Genomic DNA, 24,432 nt, shown 5'->3' with positions numbered 1-24,432 from the left:
GTAGCTCCAAGACAGGCTTCCAAGAGGAGTTTATGGATCCGATCCATCATTGCATTCCCACCGGAGGTAGAGTGGAGGAAGCACGATGCATTATTGGCTTTTAGTAGCTGGATGTTGAGCGCCCGAAGTGTACGTCTGAGGATATTTAATACTCCATTAGAAAAAGCTTTTTTTGACCATATGCTCTCCTCATCACCTTCCGTTGCACCTTTGTAGCTTCAGTGTTGGATGTTCTAAATTATTAGGGTTCATTCTTTGAAGGACCGACTCCCTTGGTCTGGTAACTGACTGAAATTTGATCACAGATGTCACGTCATGAAAGCAAACACAGAGGAAATGAATGGATACAGATCTGTTATTTTTTAAGGTAATGAACACCTCATCTGTAGGCCTAATCAGATTGATTCAATGCTATTCTGCCTAATGAGTTACTAAACACACTTCAGAAAAAGTATTTATCAAAAGATTCAAATAAATTCCTGATGATTTAACAATGGCAGTTCAACATACCAAAGTCATGCACAAATAACACCAAAATGGCCATTTACAGTATGTAGTGTGATCAATTAGTTTTCCTTTAACTCAACACAAGCCCATTCATAAAGTCTGCTTCACTGTTGATTTCACTGTAATTTCCATTTTACTTTTAAATATTTTTCCTGTGAGATTGACACAGCAATTCATCTTCCCTGACAGCTTTGTTCTCTGTGACTAAACCATATGGTATGGGTGGTGACCTTATCAAATGGCTGCTCACCCTACCCAGACAGACATTTACACACACACACACACACACACACACACACACACACACACACACACACACACACACACACACACACACACACACACACAGGGTCTGGATTAGATTAGAAACTGAATCCACCGCACACACAGTAAAAGTCCAATATGAGCTGATTGTCAGGTAACTAGATAGCATTAAAATAACTATACAAGAAGAAGATTATAAGAGTGTTATTAATTATTCAGTGTTCTACTATTATGTCAGGCCATAATGCTCTGTCGGAAAAATAAGAATAACATGAATTTAGAAATGTTTCAAATTATGTTTTCATAACATGTAATCAGGCCTGCTGGTGTTCCATAGTGAGTCATGGGAGAATGCAGTGATTTTCAGAAGTTAGGAACTGGTGTCACGCGGATGAACAAAATCTTGATTTTAAAGATGAGTTCCATGATTTGCAAGACAGCTGGCTCCTTGCAATGTATGTCGGTTTAGCATGACGCCATCTGTCGGAAGACAATGTCATTATCCATAAAGAGTAATGTCATTAAAGTGAAAAATAATTAATTTCATGTCCTCTGGTATTTGTTCTCTTTCTATGGAAAATAATCCCTTTAGGGCTACTAGTACAGTGGTGGTCCAAGGCCACAGGCAGCTGATGAAAAGGATGGCATGTCTTTATTCCTGGTTAAAGAATGGGATGTGTGTCGTTATTTAACGGATCTGGTTGTGTACCTGCTCGTGGCTCTGTTAGGGGTCAGAAACACTGAGACATAGTGACCTCCATTAGTGTCAGAACCAGGCACCAGCGGACAGCCTCCTGCTCATCGGATTACAGAGCCATGGAGCAATGGATCCTGTTCCTATTGATCGCCATAGGAAAGGGCTGAGCTGGAAGTATAGCGAGGTGAAATGTAAGCCTGTCACCAACACAGAGGTGGTTTGAAGGGCACAGAGAGGCTGGGAGGGATGGCGGGAAAGAAGGGGATGAGAGGAGGAAGATCAAAGGGAAATAATATTTAATGTGGAATGTAAATTTGGCCATAAAGTATATGGATGACACTCCTAGATGTAGCCAGAAGGAGTAGGGTGTAATTTTGGTTATTTTCTACTTATCTAGTTGTTGAAAGTTTACCTATTGACCTTCATTTGGGAGTGGAGGTGTACCTAATGGTTCATTGTCAGTAGATTTAAGTAATGCCCAGGGCCAGGATTTGATGTGATCAGTGCCCTACTCCCCACAAATGTAAAAGTATTGGTTTAAGCATGGGCTAGACTGAGTTTCCATCCACTACACTGTTTATACCAGTCCTTTTTAAATCCAGGAAAGGGAAGTATTGGGATGCAGAGCATGTTTTCCTGGTCATATCACTTGGTCAGGAAAAACTCCTGGACTTAGAATGCCTAGTAGGTCAGTAGGTTTGTGTAATGAGGTCTCCAGGGAAGTATTTTGTTTAATACTAATACTTTATCTCACGAATTACGTCTGAAGCTAAAAGGGAAATGAGTATAAACTTGCCTCTTAAACTGTTCCCCTTGCATAAGCAGAAGTGATTAGCATTCTCGTTTTACCAAATCATATATTATGTCAGAGTTTTATAAACTTTGTTGTCCCTAAAGCACCCACTAAAAGGTTCAGGCTCTTGATCTTCAAGCCAGCTCTCATTGACACACTATTACAGACAATATTAAATATCACTGTCACCGTATCATAGCCATGCTTACAGTGGGATAATAGAGCTGTAATAGCATTGTAAAAACAGCTGTAGAGTGGTTGGGCAACACAAACTCTCCTATCCAGACCTTTTGAAAACACATAGAAGGATCCTTCAGACAACACTTCTGGTTTGTGGTCACAGTTTGCTGTCTTCTGTCGCTTAGTTTAGCATGGCGCTTGCAACGCTAGGATAGTAGGTTTGATTCCCGGGACCACCCATATGTAAAATGTATGCACGCATGACTAAGTCGCTTTGGATAAAAGCGTCTGCTAAATGTCATATATTATTATTATTATGATATATATTACAGTTAAGCATGATTAGGGTCCGATAATGGGATTTCTCTAGATCACTGGTTTCTGAGTTTCATTGATCAAAAAGTGTGTGTGCGCCAGACATTGTGTTAGTCTTCAGATATTCTCTAACTGCTCACTCATTGGTATCACATAAAACCACAAGAGGGCAGTTTTGATCTTTTTTTCAAGTCATCATACTGTCTGGTGACTGGCTATGGTAGAATGGACAGAGCTACAGCACTTTCTTACCACATGTGATTCTAACCACTAACCCCAACCTTGACCTTAACCCTGACCCTACCTCTAAATTAAGAATAAAAAGCTCATATAGGCTACTTGCTTGTCATTAGTGACGATAATGCCACTGGCGTTTCTAGTGACGACTGTCCTTTGATCTTACAATATCACACATCACTGCATTTTGATTCAGCATAAAAGGTGCTTACAGACGAGCCGCGATAAGTGGCGAGGGTCTCAGACTTCAATTGGAGTAGGGCGGCAAAATGCAAGCAGTTTTGCAAGCGGCACGGTTCGTGGTGCTCACTACCGTGAGCGGTGTCGCTGGCTCGGTTCTTGTGGTCCAAAATATGAAATTAGCTGAAGTCTTGAGCGGTCACCGCGCATGGTTGACCAATGAGCAAAGTTCATCTTGTCAACCAATCAAACATTGTTTTAATGACACCATTCGAGCTGACAACAACTGGGGAAGGAGGGTGGGAAGGGTAAACTGGTTATCTTTGAAGATGGCAGACAAGGGAAAAGGGAAGAAACTGGAACATATTATGAATAAACATGAAGTGGGGGATTGTACAAACCTTCAGGAAGACTTGGTGAAGGAGAAGATGGTGGACAAGGGAAACAGAAGAAAAGTGAAATATGTCCTGAGTGATTATGAAATGGAGGTTTGCACAGAACTTCTGGAAGAGCTAGAGAAGGACATTGAAAATGACAAGAGTGAGGTTGAATCAATTGCAGTGGCAGGTGTAGTGATGACAGCCGAGAATGAATTGAGTGTAGAGGGAAGCAGGGGTAAGGAAGGTTGGCAACAAGTGTAAAAAGAGGGATACATGCCCTAGTAGCTCGGAGATGGAACCTGATGGGAGCCTGAAGTATGCGGTTGAGGACTGCCGAGTTTGGGACTTGTTCGAGGATGTAAAGGATGATTCTGGCCCAGTGGGAGTGAGATTGGTAGAGGGAGTGGATCCTTGCAGTTTGGCTGAAGAGTGGAAGACAGTGAGGAAGGAAAATTGAACAAAAAGGGCTAAAGTTGTTAATGAGTATAGGTTTTTGGTTGGAGTAAGTTTCACTAACAATGATGCTTTTTTGGGAGATCCGTTTGAAGTATCAAGGATGGTAAGGGATGCATTGGGAAAGGTGGAGTCTTCAGAGTGATCAGAAGTGGTTTTGTTTTGATTTCTTGTGTGTCGGAAGGAAAAGGCATTAAGAATCGACAAACTATTGACTTATGAAGTGGAGTGTTTAGATTTTTTGTAGGAGAGCACCGTTAAAAGGTGGCATCTCTGACATTGCGTTGGATGTGGAGGCCTCGTGGTTTTCGAGGAGCATACCAGGAATAGTTAGAGCACGGTGTACGATATTGTAATTGTGATGGCAACCACGTTCCCAATTCCCCGGGGTACACGGTTAGGGTAAAAGAGTATGAAGTGGCAAGGGTCAGGGTCAGGGCTATGCAGCAGGTCTCCTACACTGAGGCACGTGAAATAGTTGAAGGAGCGAGGGGAGCTTAAGATATGACGGTTGATACTCCGCAGAGTGTGAAGATTCAGAGTGTTGTTCAACAGTTGAGGTAAACTGATATGCTGCTCATGAAGAAGGTGGATTTTATGGTGTTTATAGCGCATGTGATTAATTGGACTGCACAAACAAACAAAAGGTCAAAGAAACTGGACATAATAGTATCTGCGGCTGAAAGGTTTTTGGGTTTCCAGGACTTCACTGCCGAAACTGTTCGAAGATGCTCTTCCGTCTCAGGGCCCAGAGCCTGTAGGGATGGGCATTGGCAGTTTAATCTGAATAAAGGAGTACATTGAGTTTAGTTTAGTTTATTTAGTTTAGTTATATTTTGTTAATTATTTGGACTGATATACAGCCAAAACAGTACGTGGTGGCATGCACCTATAGTATTTGTTTGTGGATCGCAGTAATAGCAAAGAAGAAGACCCCATACAGTAGGTGGCAGCAATACAACAATATGCGTAGTGTGCCATAAAACTTTCAAGAAGAAGAAGAAGAAGAAGAAGACAACAACCGGGACCGCTGGTTTCTACACACGATAGGCAGATTTTCTTGCGGTTCAATTACCTATTACCGTGGCCCGTCTGTAAGCACCTAAACCCTCAGCTGCATTGACCTTCATCACTGATGTAATATCCTCTGGAAGAGACCAGTGAGTATAAGGCGATACAAGGTCTAATGAAGTTCAGTGGGTTTCAGATGCATCAATGGCATAACACTTGCCCATATTCATGACTCCAATTCCATTGCATTACATTGAGCCATTGGACGTCCCTTTTAGCCTTGTGAGGAAAATGCCCCGATGCGCCGACGCTGCCCAAATGCTCTGTTTAAACTCAAATACGCCTCAAACATGATACAGTTTTGGAAATGTTTGGAATTTAACGTTCATATAAGCGAGAAATCATTTTTCAAATACAAAAGATACACTTTTGTTGCACCCTGCTGTATTTTCAAGAACATTGTCTCCAATCGAGACTACACCAGGTATACTGTAGTTAAGGAAATTAGGAGATGGGAAACTCCATTGGATTCGTATTAATGCCCATTGTGTACGTGGTCTGTATATTGTCAATGGGCCTCGCGGTGCATTCTGGGTACAATCCCACAAGGACTGCACCTCTTCAAGGAGTGAATGGAAGTCAATTGGGCACTAGAGCAAGAAGCACAACATTACAAATATTTTCTAAGATCTACATATTTAACTTGTTCTTTGTAATATCGTGTAAAAAATAAGCAGTTTCTTGACTCATACCCTGACTTTCTACAAAGGATTTGGTGATGATCAGCTTAGCAACCGCGTGATGAAGCATGACAGCGTGAACGCGATTGGTCGACAGTCTACTGGTTTTGGCGTTATACGTTCCTCTCATTAGCCAAGGAGATTACTAATTTCTTAAAATATTTCTGACTACACTTCCTCCCCTCCATTTTCCTCTTCAAACATCCCAATGGAGCGTAACCATTGAGGTATGGAGTGTAACTGGGGAGGAAGTTTTGTACTTAGGCTGAGGGCTGTGTTTTAGAAAATTCTACCAGGTGCAACCAGGATGCAACTTTGCTAAACTGGATACAATAAGTGTATCTTTTGTATTTGAAAGATTATTTCTCACTGATGTGATCGTTAAATTCCAAAGGTTTCCAAAACCGCATCGACTGCGAGGATTATTAACGTTTTTAAACGTTAAAACAGAGCGTCAGGATTGTAGTTCATTGATCCAACTGTGGTCCATACGTTCAATTGAGAACTCATTGGTTGGGTATATCCACCTTGAGTTCTCAAGAGCTAGCATAACACAAGTTGACACCACAGCTCAGAGTGAAAAACACTGTAGATTAGATGAGGAATGTGCTGGTCATTACCTCACCAGAGGGATACAGTGACCTCCCACTCAGAGGGTCACCATCATCATCATCCTCCTCATCACCCTTCATCCCTCAGCCTTTATTTGGTGTATTTGATTCGTCCTTTTATAGCCCCTAATCCTTGGATCCTGGCTTTTTGACCCCTCGTGCATCAGACATCTGAAAGGACTAAAAAAGGTATTAGCAATATTGTAATAGCTCTACATACAGTAAGTATTGCTAAATTCTTTACAGTCCTCCCAGGTGAAAGAGGGGGTCGACAAGCACATAGGGATTGGAATCCATCCTCAGTGATCCTTAGGCAGGTTTTAGTGGATGTATGGTTATTGAAGTACTGTCTGGGATTATGATGGTCTATACCTTTTGCTCTTTTCCCTCATTTGTGTTGCATCTCACAGCTGCTATTGTGAAAGTAAGAACAGCCTTGACATGACTTATGTTTTAAGTGTAACAATGACTCAATAATCCATGCTTTCTGGGAATGATATCAATTCCAAAAGTTATGGGCGGAGCTAGAAAGTTGGCTGTCAAAAGTATTACAATGTAAACTTACTTTTAATCTGTCTGTCTGCATATTTCAAGACATAGAATATGGGGCTGTAGTGATATACCCAATGGGCTGGACGATTCTCTTCTCATCACTCATCTAGAAAAAAACGTATACTAAAAACATGGAAATCAATCAATCCGCCATCATTAACACAATGTCAAAATCTAATGATTTATTAGTTAAATATTTAAATAGCATGGGCGACTGAGAAAAACAAATTGGTATAATTTAAGGCCATGTGGCAAACAATAATGCAGGCACTAGGGATGGGGGTGTGAGCATGCTGGTCTGGGCAGATGAGATGTTTGTGTGTGTCTTTGTTTGTGTGTGTCTGTAAATTGCTGTTCATGTACGTATGTTTCTATCTGGTGTAAAAAAAAAGAAGCATTACATTTAGCATTTTAATCATTTAGCTAGCCTGAGTGGGGTTTCTTAAGAGAGAAAAAACTATAGAGGGAGGTTATCTTCTGCACTGTTGAACCAATCCAGTAAATGTGGAAGAGGATTTGATTTGATTTATTAGGATCCCCATTAGCCGATGCCAATGGCGACAGCTAGTCTTACTGGGGTCCGACACATAACGAAAAAGACATTACAGACAAAATACTTTACAATTTACATAGATAAAAACATTAACTTGTAGTGTGTGTGTGTGTGTGTGCATCTATCAGTTACACATACATGTCACTACATTCAGTGCCTTCGGAAAGTATTCAGACCCCTTGACTTTTTTCACATTTTGTTAGGTTACAGCCTTATTCTAAAATGGATTAAATAGTTTTTTTCCCTCATCAATCTACACACCATACCCCATAATGACAAAGCAAAAACAGGTTTGTTGGATTTTTTCCTAATTTATAAATTACAAAAACTACTGAAGTATCACATTTACGTAAGTATTCAGACCCTTTACTCAGTACTTTGTTCAAACCCCATTCTGAGGTCCTGAGCACTCTGGAGCAGGTTTTCATGAAGGATCTCTCCGTACTTTGCTCCGTTCATCTTTTCCTCGATCCTGACTAGTCTCCCAGTCCCTGCCGCTGAAAAACATCCGCACAGCATGATGCGGCCACCACCATGCTTCACCGTAGGGATGGTGCCAGGTTTCCTCCAGACTTAACACTTGGCATTCAGGCCAAAGTGTTTATTCTGGGTTTCATCAGACCAGAGAATCTTGTTTCTCATGGTCTGTTAGTCTTTAGGTACCTTTTGGCAAACTCCAAGCGCGCTGTCATGTGCCTTTTACTGAGGAGTGGCTTCCGTCTGGCCACTCTACCATAAAGGCCTGATTGGTGGAGTGCAGCAGAGATGGTTGTCCTTCTGGAAGGTTCTCCCATCTCCACAGAGGAACTATAGATCTCTATCAGAGTGACCATCGGGTTCTTGGTCACCTCCCCCGATTGCTCAGTTTGGCCAGGCGGCCAGCTCTAGGAAGAGTCTTGGTGGTTCCAAACTTCTTCCATTTAAGAATGATGGAGGCCATTGTGTTCTTGGGGACCTTCAATGCTGCAGACATTTTTTGGTACCCTTCCCCAGATCTGTGCCTCGACACAATTCTGTCTCGGAGCTCTACTGACAATTCCTTCGACCTCATGGCTTGGTTTTTGCTCTGACATGCACTGTCAACTGTGGGACCTTATATAGACAGGTGTGTGCCTTTCCAAATCATGTCCAATCAATTTAATTTACCACAGGTGGACTCCAATCAAGTTGTAAAAACATCTCAAGGATGATCAATGGAAACAGGATGCACCTGAGCTCAATTTCGAGTCTCATAGCAAGGGGTCTGAACACTTATGTAAATAAGGTATTTCTGTTTTTTATTTTTAATACATTTGCAAACATTTCGAAAAACCTGTTTTCGCTTTGTCATTATGGTGTATTGTCTGTAGATTGCTGAGGATTTGTATTTAATCAATTTTAGATTAAGGCTGTAAAGTAACAAAATGTGGAAAAAGTCAAGGGGTCTGAATACTTCCCGAAGGCACTGTACGCACAACAAGTAGAGATGGAGTGTGGTCTTGTTAGTGTCCAAAAGCGGACGTCGCTTCACAGTCTCTCTTTCCATTTCCCCTGAAAACCGGATGCATCCGGTTGTTTTCCAACCCGCATATCACAGTCATAGAAAGCACATTTTTACCTCAATAAGTAGCTATCATCAAAGTCAGTGCTAGTAAGAAAAGACAAGTGCAAGTGTTAGTTCATCAGAGCCTTCTATTACAAATAAAGGGCTCTGGGCTTGAGATGCAAAACCAATTTATGTGCAAATAGTGAAGTAGCTTTCTGTTATTTTACCTGGAGTGTAATTACATTTTGGGTTTTGTAATAGCATTGATCCGGATATGCAGCTTGGTCTGCTTTGTTCATAAGCAATCCAAATCTGACTATAATGAAGTGCAAGCATGATTGATGGTCTGTCTGTGTGAGCCAGTAATATAGTTGCAGTATTATGATCTGAATTATGCCATTAAACCATGCTATGACACATAGCTTTGATCTTATCAACACACACACACACAGACATAGACCAATAAGACAAAAACCAAGAAAAGCATTTTTTTTTGCCATGTATGCTACATGGCCCTATGCAGTGTCTCATTACTCACACCTCTTAAAAAATATCTCCCTGTATTTTAACGCCAGCTCAACCTTAGCTAAACTCAACTTTGGGCATTGTTATTTTCAGTAGTGTCTGGGGTGCCTAGTCCAGTTGCCCTGTGTTTTCTTCTCATAGGATTGACGGCATTGTACCTTCCTGTAGTCGCCGTTCTCCCCTCGCGCTCTCTCAGGGTCGCAGCCTGACGCACTCGGGTAGGACTGGCCTGCCTCATCACTGACACTCTCAGCCAGAGAGAGAAAGACTAACTTTACATTTCCAGAGACTGCGGTGCTCTCGGGGGTTCATCTTGACAGTCGCCTCATCCACTGTATTTGCTTATTTAGATATTCAGCACCCGTTGTCAACGGAGATCAAGCCGTTTGGAAATCAAGAAGGACTGGAGGGAGGATATTTTGTTAAAAGCTGTTAATGCGGGATAAAGTTTTCAGTAAGGGCGGAAAAGGAATACGCTACAGTATCGACTGGATAGCTTTGGATAAAGGTTTGTGAAGTCCCCTTGATGTCGGGATGAACATGGGTACATTGCGCGACCTCCAATACGCGATTCAGGAGAAGATTGAGGAGCTGCGGCAACGGGACGCGCTCATTGACGAGCTAGAACTGGAGCTTGACCAGAAAGACGAGCTAATACAAAAACTACAGAACGAGCTGGATAAATACCGGTCTGTTATCAAACCGGCCACCCAACAGGTCGTCAAACAAACCGAGCTGCACGAGCACCAGCGGACTAAGAGACAGGCGATATCTGCGGAACCCACCGCCTTCGACATCCAGGATCTTAGCCATGTCAGGCTGCCTTTCTACCCCAAAAGTCCACAGTAAGTGTACAGTTACAACAGGGGTGCCTGTTTCTGCATTACTGTGTTTCTGCATTACATATTTTGACGTTATGTGAAACAGCCTGTGGCTGTGTTTATCCATTGTGCATTATTCTAAGTGTGCGTTATTCCTCACAGGTGCATATGGCGCATCAGGTGTGAGACCTGTCAGACTCATATTATCAATATTTCATCTAGGATCAGTCAGTATGTGTAATATAATGTATTTTGCATTTTCTCAGCTTCTTCTGAAAGTGATATCACACTTGGTATGCATCAATGCAAGTAAATATTTTGGAGCACAAGTGTATTTTCAAATATTAATTGTTCTAATGATAAGGCTTTGCTGTACCGTAATTTGTTGAGCGCAGCTTCATTAGTGTCATGCTTGCACTATTAATACAGCAAAAACTGCTTGTTTCTAACCTAAACAGTTCAAAAGACACACACACAGCTCTTGCTTTCTTCACACATGCAATATGCACCAGTGGCGGTCGGTGCTGTTTAAGATTAGGGAGGACGCTAATTGTTTTAGGAGCATGGTCTTATTTCTATTGCAGCATATTGGATGACTGTCATTCATATTCCATTCACCCAGCTCAGTATAACATCGATAGGTTTAGGCTGCTACATTTACATTTACATTTAAGTCATTTAGCAGACACTCTTATCCAGAGCGACTTACAAATTTGTGCATTCAACTTAGGATAGCCAGTGGGACAACCACTCCCTTTTCCCCCTTTTTATGGGGGGGGTAGAAGGATTACTGTTATACTATTCCAGGTATTCCTTAAAGAGGTAGGGTTTCAAGTGTCTCCAGAAGGTGGTCAGTGACTCCGCTGTCCTGGCGTCTTGGGGGAGATTGTTCCACCATTGGGGTGCCAGAGCAGCGAATAGCTTTGACTGGGCTGAGTGGGAACTGTGCTTCCGTAGAGGTAGGGGGGCTAGCAGGCCAGAGGTGGATGAACGTAGTGCCCTCGTTTGGGTGTAGGGTCTGATCAGAGCCTGAAAGTAAGGAGGTGCCGTTCCCCTCACAGCTCCGTAGGCAAGCACCATGGTCCTGTAGCTCAGTTGGTAGAGCATGGCGCTTGCAACGCCAGGGTTGTGGGTTCATTTCCCACGGGGGGCCAGTATTAAAATGTATGCACTCACTAACTGTAAGTCGCTCTGGATAAGAGCATCTGCTAAATGACTAAAATGTAAATGTAGTAGATGCGAGCCTCAACAGGAAGCCAGTGGAGTGTGCGGAGGAGCGGGGTGACATGAGAGAACTTGGGAAGGTTGAACACCAGACGGGCTGCAGCGTTCTGGATAAATTCTAGGGGTTTAATGGCACAGGCAGGGAGCCCAGCCAACAGCGAGTTGCAGTAATCCATACGGGAGATGACAAGTGCCTGGATTAGTACCTGTGCCGCTTTCTGTGTAAGGTAGGGTCGAACTCTACGAATGTTGGAGAGCATGAACCTGCAGGATCGGGTAACCGCTTTGATGTTAGCGGAGAACGACAGGGTGTTGTCCAGGGTCACGCCAAGGTTCTTTGCACTCTCGGAGGAGGACACAATGGAGTTGTCAACCGTGATGGCGAGATCATGGAGCGGGCAGTCCTTCCCCGGGAGGAAGAGCAGCTCCGTCTTGCCGAGGTTCAGCTTGAGGTGGTGATCCGACATCCACACTGATATGTCTACCAGACATGCAGAGATGCGATTCGCCACCTGGTTATCAGAAGGGTTAAAGGAGAAATGTAATTGTGTGTTGTCTGCGTAGCAATGATAGGAGAGACCATGTGAGGATATGACAGAGCCAAGTGACTTGGTGTATAGAGAGAATAGGAGAGGGCCTAGAACTGAGCCCTGGGGGACACCAGTGGTGAGAGTACATGGTGCGGAGTCAGATTCTCGCCACACCACCTGGTAGGAGCAACCTGTCAGGTAGGACGCAATCCAAGAGTGAGCAGTGCCGGAGATGTCCAATTCGGAGAGGGTGGAGAGGAGGATCTGATGGTTCACAGTATCAAAGGCAGCAGATAGGTCTAGAAGGATAAGAGCAAAATAGAGAGAGCTAGATTTAGCAGTGCGGAGAGCCTCTGTGACACAGAGAAGAGCAGTCTCAGTTGAATGACCAGTCTTGAACCTGACTGGTTTGGATCAAGAAGGTCATTCTGAGAGAGATAGCAGGAGAGTTGGCTAGAGATGGCACGCTCAAGAGTTTTTTAGAGAAAAGAATAAGGGATACTGGTCTGTAGTTGTTGACATCGGAGGGATCGAGTGTAGGTTTTTGAGGAGGGGTGCAACTCTCGCTCTCTTGAAGACGGAAGGGACATAGCCAGCGGTCAAGGATGAGTTGATGAGCGAGGTGAGGTAAGGGAGAAGGTATCCAGAAATGGTCTGGAGAAGAGAGTAGGGGATAGGGTCAAGCGGGCAGGTTGTTGGGCGGCCGGCCGTCACAAGTCGCAAGATTTCATCTGGAGAGAGATGGGAGAAAGAAGTCAAAGCAGGACTAGCGGTGTCATTTTACTTAATAAATGAGGATCGGATGTCGTCAACCTTCTTTTCAAAATGGTTGACGAAGTTATCCACAGAGAGGGAGGAGGGAGGGGGAGGAGGAGGATTCTGCAAGGAGGAGAAGGTGGCAAAGAGCTTCCTAGGGTTAGAGGCAGAGGCTTGAAATTTAGAGTAGTAGAAAGTGGCTTTAGCAGCAGAAACAGAGGAAGAAAATGTAGAGAGGAGGGAGTGAAAAGATGACAGGTCCACAGGGAGTCTAGTTTTCCTCCATTTCGGCTGCCCGGAGCCCTGTTCTGTGAGCTCGCAATGAGTCGTTAAGCCACGGAGCAGGAGGGGAGGACCGAGCCGGCCGGGAGGATAGGGGACATAGAGAGTCAAAAGATGCAGAAAGGGAGGAGAGGAGGGTTGAGGAGGCAGAATCAGGAGATTGGAGGGAGAAGGATTTAGCAGAGGGAAGAGATGATAGGACTGAAGAAGAGAGAGTAGCGGGAGAGAGAGAGCGAAGGTTGCGACGGCACATTACCATCTGAGTAGGGGCAGTGAGATTAGTAGAAGAACAGCATCTAGTAAAGATGAGGTCAAGCATATTGCCTGCCTTGTGAGTAGGGGTGGACGGTGAGAGGGTGAGGTCAAAAGAGGAAAGGAGTGGAAAGAAGGAGGCAGAGAGAAATAAAACATCATACAACATTTTCCTCTATATCCATCATGAGGTTGCTACAACCTAGCCTAGGAATTCAAGTTTACAATGTAGGTGCACAGATCGAGATACATTTTTGAATAATCAAGGTGACAGACAGTGACACATTTAATACCGCCTTGCACACTCTTGCCTGCATCTAGCTGATCTAGGGCGTAATCATTAGTCCAAACAGTTGCAAACAAGAGTTTATATTGGACAAATTCAGTTATGTTGATTCCCATTTCGTTCCATTTGCTTCCGTTTAAGAAACATTTGTCAACAGAATTGGCGGAATGAATACACCCCTGATCACCTGCAGACACAGTTCACTTTCATAGCAGCCACATACAAATGGCATGATCACTTTGCTCGTTTTATCATTCCTTCTTGAATCCACGTGCTATCCTCCTCTCACCTTTTCCCTTCACTTGTGGACTTCAGTGCACAACACAACAGCTGTCTGTGACCAGGCGAAAAAGCTTTCCAAGCTATGCCTTCATATCATAACCGCTAACCGCTACACACAGCCTACATCAGTGTCACCATATTAGCTAACGTCATAGTCAACATAGCTACTAGAACTAACGCGTTAGTAAACCTGCTACAATCATGCATTACAGTGTACAGCAAGCAGTTTAGCAGGGCCCCGGTGGCAATAAGTCAATAAAACCAAAAGCTTACCTTGACTTGGAAGAGTTCCAGTGTTGGATAGCCATAGCCAGCTAGCTAACATAGCATCCCTCTCTGTTTGAGCCGGGTGTTTGAGTAGGCTAAACTAGCTAGCTGTATTCGCTATCTAAGTAAGTGAACGTGAAAGTGAAAAAAACACTCTCTCTCTCTCTCTCTCTCTCTCTCTCTCTCTCTCTCGCTTCTCCTTTATTTTTGAAGAAATTAACTTGTTCAAAACTGTTAAACTATTGTCTTTCTCTCTCTTTGAGTCAACTACTCACCACATGTTATGCACTGCAGTGCTAGCTAGCTGTAGCTTATGCTTTCAGGACTAGATTCATTATCTGATCCTTTGATTGGGTGGACAACATGTCAGTTCATGCTGCAAGAGCTCTGATAGTTTGGAGGATGTATTCCGGAAGTTGTCATGATTAGTGTGTAAGTCTATGGAAGGGGGTGAGAACCATGAGCCTCCTAGGTTTTGTATTGAAGTCAATGTACCCAGAGGAGGGCATTCCGGCTATACCATGGTGCTACCCCAGAGAGTGCTGTTGAGGCTACTGTAGAACTTGGCTACTGTAGAACTTGGCTACAAGGCTACTTGTAAAACATTGAGTTTTAATAAATTATTTTGTGACGTGAATATATTTAATAAAGTTTTAACTATAAAATGATAACTTTTTTAATGTTTCACAAATTTAAAAAAAAATGAAATTCACTGAGGACTATGGTCCTCCCCTTCCTCCTCTGAGTAGCCTCCACTGATATGCACATATGCAATCAACATTCACCCCCCTCTCTCTCTCTGTTTCTCTGTTTCTCTCTCTTTCTCTCTTTTGCCACCAAACTTGTGTGTGGTCTCATGGATTTAGAGACACATTCCCAGTGGTGTAAAGTACTTAAGTAAAAATACTTTGAAGTGCTACTGAAGTAGTTTTTATGGGTATCTGTACTTTACTGTACATTTGTATTTTTGAAAATGTTTACTTCTACTCCACAAGATTCTTGAACCAGATACATTTAGACTTTTACTTAAGTAGTATTTTACTGGGTGGCTTTCACTTTTACTTGAGAGTCATTTTCTATTAAGGTATCTTTACTTTTACTCAAGTATGACAATTGAGTACTTTTTCCACCCATGCACATTCCGCACCTTATGTTGCACTTGAAGGTGTTTGTCTAACGTGTCACTCAAAATCAATACACACCTCAAGGTGGATGAGAAACATTGGATACTTGTCTCTGGAAATCAAACCCTGAACAAAAAGGGGTATTGATGCTATACTTATTTACTGTCTATACAAAATTGAGTTGAGGTTTAATTTATTTAAAAAGCCTTGAAGTCACTGTAATAAAGCCTGTCCCTTTAAGACCTCAGTGATTACATCATAGCTATCACAAGCTGGCAGAGTATTTAGTTCATTACCAAATGCAGCTCGCCACCTACTGCTGTGAACATAAATCTCAGTTTTGGACATTCTTTTCTTTCTGACCAATTTATTCACCACTGTGCGTGAATACCAGAACTGTAAGTAAGGTATATGTAAAAATGTAAAAATGTAAAATGTATATGTTTTCCCCCTGTTTTACTGACGAAGTTGTCAATAATTAAATAATATTTTTGTCATTTTTACAGCTTTATGTATATTGTTGTAATGCTAGCTATCTAACACTGTTAGCTACATTTTCGCGTGTTATTGTTAGCTGGTTAGTCTGATGTTGCTAGCTACTTGTATTTTCGTTTCAGTCATTGGATTATTATAACTGATGAGAGCTGTATATATTGTTTTGTTATTGCTAAATGAATGTGCTTTATCTTAGTATTTATGCCATTGTATCCATCTTGAGGCCCTCCTCAAGATGGACCTAGATGACCCGATGAGCAGTCACAGACACCTAAACAAGCGGTATAAGTGTATGAAGTGCTCCTGGCCCACCTGAAACTACAGAGTGCAGTCCAGCTCACTAAGGCCTACATGCACGACCCGAGACCTTACACTGCTGCCTTACAAGCCCTGAAGGACAAGTACGGTCAGCCCTGCCAACTCGTCCAGTGTGAGCTAGCCACCATCCTAAACTCCCCTGCCATCAGGTTCGGAGATGCAGAAGCCTTCGATACCTTTGTCCTGTCTATCCACTCACTGTTAGGCATGCTCAGGACACTTGTGGGGCAGAACGGCTATGAGCTCGGTTGTGGATCCCACGTCGACCTGCTCTTGAGTAAGATGCAGAGCTACAGGGATGAATTCGTCGAGTACTGCTTCGATCGCGGCATCCTCAGGACTGGCACGGACCAGACGTATACACTACACCACTTAGTAGCCTGGTTGCAGAAGAAGTCCCAGGCTAAGTGCAGATCAAGCAGAGCTGCAGCCCTCTATGAATTTGATATGCCTAAGCCATTCATGAAAGACCACCGTGCCTTCACAAGACAGAAGGAGAAATCTGCTTCAATCCTCTTCAACGCAAGTGAAGATCCAAACTCCAAGGAGCCTGCTGAATCAAAGGATAAACCAAACCCCACTGTGACAATAAAGAATACTTTCTCAACTAATGTGAAGCATTCAAGAAGCTGAACACAGGACAGCTCGTCAAGTGGATAATGGATGGAAAAAGGTGTTGGAAGTGCGGACGATCCCACAAAGCTGAAGCTTGCACCCTCAGATGACCTTGCAATACATGTAAAGAGCAGCACCTAACAATCCTTCAGGATGCCATACAGGAAAGCCAGAAAAGTGTGTTCATGGTGAGTGTCCCTACGACCAAGGTGTACCTGGACAGACCCAACTGGTCGGTGAAAGTAATGTTGAAGGTCGTGAAGATCTTATTTCACAATGGAGACCGAGCCATGGAGACATACACCGTGCTCGACGATGGCTCGGAGCGAGGCTAAACCTCACTTCTGAGCCTGAGACCCTCACCCTCAGGACAGTTCGACAAGACGTTGTGCAACTGCAAGGTGCCTCAGTTACCTTTGATGTGTCCCACCTGCTCAAACCTTTAGAGAAGTATCGGATACGTCAGGCATTCACCATAGACAACCTAGGCCTTGCCGAACACTCCTTCCAAGTAGCAGCTCTCCAAAGGCGATACGACCACCTGCGTAAACTGCCTTTGCCACCGGTGGACCAAGCTCAACCTCTGCTGCTGATTGGTTCAGACATGCCTCACCTCCTGATACCCATACAGCCAGTGTGTACAGGCCCACATGGTGGACCCATTGCTGTCCACACCGAACTCAGCTGGTCCCTGCAAGGCCCTACTAACTTTGCCCACACCAGCTGAACAACAGTGCCTGCTCACCATTTCTGTTTTGCTTTCCGCCGAGCTCTTCTGAAACGTGGAGCGAATTTGGCAGATCGATACCCTTCCCTATGTGAGTGAGAAGCTGGCGACTTGCTTGAAACAAGACCAGTAAGCCATGATGCTTCTCCAGACGCCACCTCTAGGATAGAAGTTGATGACGTTGCTTCGTCGAGTCGACGATGAAACTCTCCATGCTCCAAAGGAAGCTGTACTGCCAAGCCTCCGTGGCACAGAGCGAAGACTCCCCAAAGACCCAAAACGCGCTGAGGTGTACTGCCAGGAGATCATGAAGCTGCAGACAGCAGGCTATGTGTCACTGGTGCCACCCGAGGTGGCTGAACAATCTACTGAGTCCTGGTGTATAACCCACCATATTGTGCATCACAATGGAAAGGATAGGATTATGTTTAACTGCTCATTCCAGCATAAAGGACAGTCGCTCAAGGACCTTCTCCTCCATAGACCAACATTGGGATCGTCTCTGCTCCAAACCTACAATGAGGAATATCTACAGTGTGCTCGCCCGTGAATACGACCCGCTAGGCTACATAGCTCCTTTCACAACATGAGCCAAGGTACTCGTTCAGGACCTGTGGAAAGAAGAGATAGGTTGGGATAACCCCATTCAGCCTCAGAGCCTGCTAGACAGATGGCTAGTCTGGGAACAAGATATTCCTGACCTTATCCAGATGGAACTCCCCAGGACTTACACACCACCATATGCTGACAAACCAAAGTCGACCAGAGAATGCCACATATTCTGTGATGCATCAGAGAGAGCATATGGCTATGTTGCCTACATGCAGATTGTGGATGACCAGAAGCAGGTACACATTTCCTTCGTTCTGGCCAAGTCTCACGTTGCGCCAAGAAGCAGCTGTCAATGCCACGCTTGGAGCTGAGTGCTGCACTCACTGGGGCTCAGCTGGCCAGTGTCCTCCAAGCAGAACTCACCCTGCCCATCGGAAAAGTCATCCTCTGGGCCGATTCCACCACAGTTCTTCATTGGCTCAAGTCAGAAACGTGTAAATACAAGGTCTTAATAGGAACTCGTGCTGCAGAGATTCAGAACCTTACGGATGTTGCCAACTGGAGGTATGTGAATACCGCAAACAACCCGGCGGATGACATCACTCGGGGCAAGACCTTGAAAGAGCTGGCCCAACCACATCAAGGGCACCAAGGCCCGGAGTTCCTCTAATACTCAGAAGATCAGTGGCCTTCAATGCCTTCTGCTGACCCGGAGCCTGATGTCGGCAAACTGAATAAATCAGCCTTCTGCGGACATGTCTGTCAGTTACAGTCCTCAGCTCCCAGATATCAGCAAGTTTGATAAATGGAAAAAAGACCTCGTGAAGGCAACAACTAGATCAAATCAAATTGTATTGGTCACATACACATATTTAGCAGATGTTATTGCGGGTGTAGCGAAATGCTTTTATTTCTAGCTCCAACAGTGCAGTAATATCTAACAATTCACAACAATACACAAATCTAAAAGGAAAATAATGGAATTAAGAAATATATAAATATTAGGACAAACAATGTCAGAGTGGCATTGACTAAATACAGTAGAATAGAAAACAGTATGTACATATGAGATGAGTAAAGCAGTATGTAAACATTATTAAAGTGACTAGTGTTCTAATTTTAAAGTGGCCAGTGATTCCATGTCTATGTATAAAGGGCAGCAGCCTCTAAGGTGCAGGGTTGAGTAGCCTGGTGGTAGCCGCCTGGTGATGGCTATTTAACAGTCTGATGGCCTTGAGATAGCAGCTGTTTTTCAGTCTCTCAGTCCCAGCTTTGATGCACCTGTACTGACCTTGCCTTCTGGATGATAGCGGGGTGAACAGGCCGTGGCTCGGGTGGTTGATCTCTTTGATGATCTTTTTGGCCTTCCTTTGACATCGGGTGCTGTAGGTGTCCTGGAGGGCAGGCAGTGTGCTCCCGGTGATGCGTTGGACAGACTGTACCACCCTCGGGTGCAGTTGCCGTACCAGGCGGTGATACAGCCTGACAGGATGCTCTAAATTGTGCATCTGTAAACGTTTCTGAGGGTCTTAGGGGCCAAGCCGAATTTCATCAGCCTCCTTCTTCACCACACTGTCTGTGTAGGTGGACCATTTCATATTGTCAGTGATGTGTACGCTGAGGAACTTGAAGCTTTCCACCTTCTCCACTGCGGTCCTGTCTGTGGATAGGGGCGTGCTCCCACTGCTGTTTCTTGAAGTCCACGATCAGCACCTTCGTTTTGTTGAAGTTGAGAGAGAGGTTATTTTCCTGGCCCCACTTTGCCAGGGCCCTCACCTCCTCCCTGTAGGCTGTCTGGTCATTGTTGGTAATCAGGCCTACTACTGTTGTGTCGTCTGCAAACTTGATGATTGAGTTGGAGGCATGCGTGGCCACGCAGTCATGGGTGAACAGGGAATAGAGGAGGGGACTGAGCACTCACCTGTGGGGCCCCTGTGTTGAGGAACAGTGAAGTGGAGGTGCTGTTTCCTACCTTCACCACCTGGGGGTGGCCCGTCAGGAAGTCCAGGACCCAGTTGCACAGGACGGGGTTCAGACCCAGGGCCCTGAGCTTAATGATGAGCTTGGAGGGTACTATGTTGTTGAAGGCTGAGCTATAGTCAATGTTATGATAATTTGTGATACAAGATTCATTAATGTATGTAGAACGCATAAGCTGTATGTGGGACAGAGGACAAGTACAAGCCATGTGTTGTGTCGGTCACGGAGGGGAGGTCAGAAGGTCAGTGTGCCAAGATAGATTGGTGGCCACTGTTGAACAGTGAGTGACAGAATAACAACAAAAAAATCCAGAAAAACGCATGTCAAAAATGTTATAAATTGATCTGCATTTTAATGAGGGAAATAAGTATTTGACCCCCTCTCAATCAGAAAGATTTCTGGCTCCCAGGTGTCTTTTATACAGGTAACGAGCTGAGATTAGGAGCACACTCTTAAAGGGTGTGCTCCTAATCTCAGCTTGTTACCTGTATAAAAGACATCTGTCCACAGAAGCAATCAATCAGATTCCAAACTCTCCACCATGGCCAAGACCAAAGAGCTCTCCAAGGATGTCAGGGACAAGATTGTAGACCTACACAAGGCTGGAATGGGCTACAAGACCATCGCCAAGCAGCTTGGTGAGAAGGTGACAACAGCTGGTGCGATTATTCTCAAATGGAAGAAACACAAAATAACTGTCAATCTCCCTCGGCCTGGGGCTCCATGCAAGATCTCACCTCGTGGAGTTGCAATGATCATGAGAACGGTGAGGAATCAGCCCAGAACTACACGGGAGGATCTTGTCAATTATCTCAAGGCAGCTGGGACCACAGTCACCAAGAAAACAATTGGTAACACACTACGCCGTGAAGGACTGAAATCCTGCAGCGCCTGCAAGGTCTCCCTGCTCAAGAAAGCACATATACATGCCCGTCTGAAGTTTGCCAATGAACATCTGAATGATTCAGAGGAGAACTGGGTGAAAGTGTTGTGGTCAGATGAGACCAAAATGGAGCTCTTTGGCATCAACTCAACTCGCCATGTTTGGAGGAGGAGGAATGCTGCCTATGACCCCAAGAACACCATACCCACCGTCAAACATGGAGGTGGAAACATTATGCTTTGGGGGTGTTTTTCTGCTAAGGGGACAGGACAACTTCACCGCATCAAAGAGACGATGGACAGGGCCATGTACCGTCAAATCTTGGGTGAGAACCTCCTTCCATCAGCCAGGGCATTGAAAATGGGTTGTGGATGGGTATTCCAGCATGACAATGACCCAAAACACACGGCCAAAGCAACAAAGGAGTGGCTCAAGAAGAAGCACATTAAGATCCTGGAGTGGACTAGCCAGTCTCCAGACCTTAATCCCATAGAAAATCTGTGGAGGGAGCTGAAGGTTCGAGTTGCCAAACGTTAGGCTCAAAACCTTAATGACTTGGAGAAGATCTGCAAAGAGGAGTGGGACAAAATCCCTCCTGAGATTTGTGCAAACCTGGTGGCCAACTACAAGAAACATCTGACCTCTGTGATTGCCAACAATGGTTTTGCCACCAAGTATTAAGTCATGTTTTGCAGAGGGGTCAAATACTTATTTCCCTCATTAAAATGCGAATCAATTTATAACATTTTTGACATGTGTTTTTCTGGATTTTTTTGTTGTTATTCTGTCTCTCACTGTTCAAATAAACCTACCATTAAAATTATAGACTGATCATGTCTTTGTCAGTGGGCAAACGTACAAAATCAGCAGGGGATCAAATACTTTTTTCCCTCACTGTAGGTGTTCCTCTTGTCCAGATGGGATAGAGCAGTGTGCAGTGTGATGGCGATTGCATCGTCTGTAGATCTATTTGGGCTGTAAGCAAATTGAAGTGGGTCTAGGGTGTCAGGTAAGGTAGAGGTGATATGATCCTTAACTAGCTTCTCAAAGCACTTCATGATGACAGAAGTGAGTGCTACGGGGCGATAGTCATTTAGTTCAGTTACCTTTGCTTTCTTGGGTACAGGAACAATGGTGGACATCTTGAAGCAAGTGGGGACAGCAGACTGGGATAGGGAGAGATTGAATACGTCCGTAAACACTCCAGCCAGCATGTTCTGAGGACGCAGCTAGGGATGTCGTCTGGGCCGGCAGCCTTGCAAGGGTTAACACACTTAAATATCTTACTCACGTCGGCCACAGAGAACGAGAGCCCACAGACCTTGGGAGCGGGCCACATCGGTGGCACTGTATTATCCTCAAAGCGGGCGAAGAAGGTGTTTAGCTTGTCTTGGAGCAAGACGTCGGTGTCCGCGCCGTGGCTGGTTTTCCCTTTGTAATCCATGATTGTCTGCCCTGCCACATACGTCTCGTGTCTGAGCCGTTGAATTGCGACTCCACTTTGTTTCCGTACTGACGTTTTGCCTGTTTGATTGCCATATGGAGGGAATAACTACACTGTTTGTATTTGACCATATTCCCAGTCACCTTGCCATGGTTAAATGTGGTGGTTCGCACTTTAAGTTTTGTGCGAATGCTGCCATCTGTCCACGGTTTCTGGTTTGGGTAGGTTATAGTAGTCACCGTGGGAACAACATCCGCTATACACTTTCTGATGAACTCCGTCACAGTGTCCGTGTAAGCGTCAATGAAAAAGAGAAACCAGCACACTGCTCTTGCCAGTAGTACTGTTGATTAAGCTTATGTATTGGCCTATCAGCCTTCGTCAGAGGGTTTAGAAAATAGTTTTTTGAAAAGAGTTGGCCTTTAAAATGCTGAGGTATATTACTGGTCCTGTTCTTTCTCTCCCAGCTTTATCCCTTATCTTTCAAACTGGATTAGTCCTCTGGAATGTGTCTTGGTCTCTCTCATGTAGGATCTTAATTTGACTCACCCCGTTGCAGGAGAACTTTCCTGCAATTCAGGAAATGTATAACTTGCAGTGTATTTGAGATTTTAAAAGGCTTCTGAATCTGTAATTTCCACTTTGACATATCAACCCCTACAAAAATGGCCATTAATTATAATCCAGATAATAATTCACATTCCCTGTTGCTGCAGGATTATTTTCCTGCTGTAGCAAACTGGCTCCAATTAAGATCCTACAGTTGAAGTCGGAAGTTTACATACACCTTAGCCAAATACATTTAAACTCAGTTTTTCACAATTCCTGACATTTAATCCTAGTAAAAATTCCCTGTCTTAGGTCAGTTAGGATAACCACTTTATTTTAAGAATGTGAAATGTCAGAATAACAGTAGAGAGAATGATTTATTTCAGTTTTTATTTCTTTCATCACATTCCCAGTGGGTCAGAAGTTTACATACATTCAATTAATATTTGGTAGCATTGCCTTTAAATTGTTTTACTTGGGTCAAACGTTTCGGGTAGCCTTCCACAAGCTTCCCACAATAAGTTGGGTGAATTTTGGCCCATTCCTCCTGGCAGAGCTGGTGTAACTGAGTCAGGTTTGTAGGCCTCCTTGCTCGCACACGCTTTTTCAGTTCTGCACACACATTTTCTATAGGATTGAGGTCAGGGCTTTGTGATGGCACGCCAATACCTTGACTTTGTTGTCCTTAAGCCATTTTGACACAACTTTGGAAGTATGCTTGGGGTCATTGTCCATTTGGAAGACCTATTTGCAACCAAACTTTAACTTCCTGACTGATGTCTTGAGATGTTGCTTCAATATATCCACATCATTTTCCTTCCTCATGATGCCATCTATTTTGTGAAGTGCACCAGTCCCTCCTGCAGCAAAGCACCCCCACAGCATGATGCTGCCACCCCCGTGCTTCACGGTTGGGATGGTGTTCTTCGGCTTGCAAGCAACCCCCTTTTTCCTCCAAACATAATGATGGTCATTATGGCCAAACAGTTTTATTTTTGTTTCATCAGACCAGAGGACATTTCTCCAAAAAGTAAGATTTTTGTCCCCATGTGCAGTTGCAAACCGTAGTCTGGCTTTTTTATGGCAGTTTTGGAGCAATGGCTTCTTCCTTGCTGAGTGGCCTTTCAGGTTATGTCGATATAGGACTCGTTTTACTGTGGATATACAGTGGGGGAAAAAAGTATTTAGTCATCCACCAATTGTGCATGTTCTCCCACTTAAAAAGATGAGAGAGGCCTGTAATTTTCATCATAGGTACACGTCAACTATGACAGACAAATTGAGGAAAACAAATCCAGAAAATCACATTGTAGGATTTTTAATGAATTTATTTGCAAATTATGGTGGAAAATAAGTATTTGGTCACTTACAAACAAGCAAGATTTCTGGCTCTCACAGACCTGTAACTTATTCTTTAAGAGGCTCCTCTGTCCCCCACTCGTTACCTCTATTAATGGCACCTGTTTGAAGTTGTTATCAGTATAAAAAACACCTGTCCACAACCTCAAACAGTCACACTCCA

General features: G+C 44.0%; 1 protein-coding gene across 2 annotated transcripts in view; it reads left to right on the top strand.

Annotated features, from left to right (window-relative positions):
• The window catches only part of LOC121570914 (cGMP-dependent protein kinase 1-like), a 182,565-nt gene that overhangs the window by 891 nt on the left and 157,242 nt on the right, over positions 1 to 24,432 (top strand). Inside the window, exon 1 of one of the 2 annotated variants that reach the window (XM_041882215.1) lies at positions 9,757 to 10,368. The exons of the other annotated variant lie outside the window; for it this stretch is intronic. Coding sequence (XP_041738149.1) covers positions 10,058 to 10,368 — 311 coding nt within the window. The 5' untranslated portion in view covers positions 9,757 to 10,057. Of the gene's footprint in view, positions 1 to 9,756; positions 10,369 to 24,432 lie in introns of those variants that run through there. 2 annotated transcript variants of the gene reach the window in all.

Source organism: Coregonus clupeaformis, chromosome 1 (assembly GCF_020615455.1).
Source record: "Coregonus clupeaformis isolate EN_2021a chromosome 1, ASM2061545v1, whole genome shotgun sequence".
In the NCBI taxonomy this organism is placed as follows: Eukaryota; Metazoa; Chordata; class Actinopteri; order Salmoniformes; family Salmonidae; genus Coregonus; species Coregonus clupeaformis.
Note: the sequence above shows the minus strand (reverse complement) of the source record. Positions and strands in the feature narration are given on the sequence as shown.